The sequence below is a fragment of the Poromitra crassiceps genome (assembly GCF_964638095.1).
Source record: "Poromitra crassiceps genome assembly, chromosome: 11".
In the NCBI taxonomy this organism is placed as follows: Eukaryota; Metazoa; Chordata; class Actinopteri; order Beryciformes; family Melamphaidae; genus Poromitra; species Poromitra crassiceps.
Window position 1 is genome coordinate 34,201,336 of NC_139643.1, and position 1,584 is coordinate 34,202,919.

The following is a 1,584-nucleotide window of genomic DNA, read 5'->3' on the forward strand; positions in this document are numbered from 1 at the left end:
GTACAGTGAATGGCCCATGATGAAGTCAATGAAACTCAATTAAAAGTCAATGGAATGCCATTATGTTCAGTAGACTGCGGTTTCACTCTCAAGCGATCGTATCAGCACATGAATAGAATCGCCAAGCTTGTTTTTATTGAATGTAAATAGGCCTAGATCTCTCTCTCAACACAGCACATGAAATGACTAAAAACGAACAGTTAGAAATCAAAGTTTACCACATGGGTCAAGAAATGTGGTCAAAACATGGCTCAGTGTACTTACTTCTTCATTTAATTTCTCTTCCTGTCTCTCCCTGCAAAGCGGAGTGGAGCAGTGCGGCTCGCTGCTAGAAAAATCTGGCGACATGTGCTCACGGCTGCGGAGGCCTCGCCCCCACCGTGATGACGTCATATTGGCCGCGCGGCCCTCGCGTTTGGGAGCACGCCTGGAGTATGTCCTGCCCTTCAGTCTCCCTCTCTCTCTCCCTCGGTCTCTCTCCCCCTCTCTCTCTCCCTCAGTTTCCCCCCCCTCTCTCTCCTCTCTCTCCCTCAGTCTCTCTCCCCCTCTCTCTCTCCCTCTCCTCTCTCCCTCTCCCTCAGTTGCTCTCATGTGTGTGTGTCACTGATGACATCATCAGTGATGTCACAATGATGTCACAATGCCTATGTATGACATCACTGATGACATCATCACTGATAACATCATCACTGATTACATCATTGATGACATCATCAGTGACATCATCACTGAACTATAGCCTTTTGTGTGTGAGTGAATATGACATCACTGATGATGTCATCAGTGGGACAGACAGAGCCCGAGCTCCCTTTTATATACTGATGATGATGATGATTGATTCTATTTGAATGGCGAGCTGGCAGTCCACTCACCCAGTCAGTGGCAAGGGCAAGGGCAAGGGAGAGAGGGGGGGGGGGGTGGTTTAAGCCAATGAGTTCTCACATCTTGTCCCGTCATATTATGTCATGATTTTATGTTAGGTTAGGTTACCTTACATTGGGTTTTACCAATATGATACAGTTTGTGTAAAAAAGTAAGACATAAAGTTTGGTACCCAAACAGGCAACAGTCATGGCGGCCAGATGGACAGAGTGCATGGAGTCTGGCCGTTTGTTCAGTGCACGAACAAACTGGAAGTTGAGGATCCCACCAATCAGACCACAGATGCAGCACGCTGAAAACAGGATCATCTGAGAAAGAGGGGGTGGGTGGAGGGGGGGGGGGGGGTGGTTTATGTTACTGAAAACTTTACGCTAGAAATGCCTTTTATAAAACTGTAAACAAGCTCTGACAAAATGTGATGAGACCAGAGACAAACAACTATTGAGTTTCCTTGTCACACTGCTGTTTTGGACCACAGCTATAGTGATGAGTAATGTTTATTAGTCAAAATAAATCAAATTTTCTATTACAGAACTGGATCGCCCTCCAAGCACACTATTTCATCCAGAGATATTGCATAGCTGGTAAATATACTTGCTTCACTCCCTGTGTGGGCGTGTGCGTGTGCGTGTGCGTGTGCGTGTGCGCGTGGGTGTGCTGTCCTCTGAGCAGGTGCATAATGTGTGTTCTGAAAGAGACGTC

The 1,584-nt window shown here is 46.7% G+C and overlaps 1 protein-coding gene across 1 annotated transcript in view; it reads right to left on the reverse strand.

Moving 5' to 3' along the window:
- The window catches only part of tmem196 (transmembrane protein 196), a gene marked incomplete at both ends in the record, with an annotated part of 11,051 nt that overhangs the window by 1,675 nt on the left and 7,792 nt on the right, over positions 1 to 1,584 (reverse strand). Inside the window, one exon of the mRNA XM_083645992.1 lies at positions 1,055 to 1,190. Within this exon, the coding sequence (XP_083502118.1) occupies positions 1,055 to 1,190 (136 nt within the window). The remainder of the gene's footprint in view (positions 1 to 1,054; positions 1,191 to 1,584) is intronic.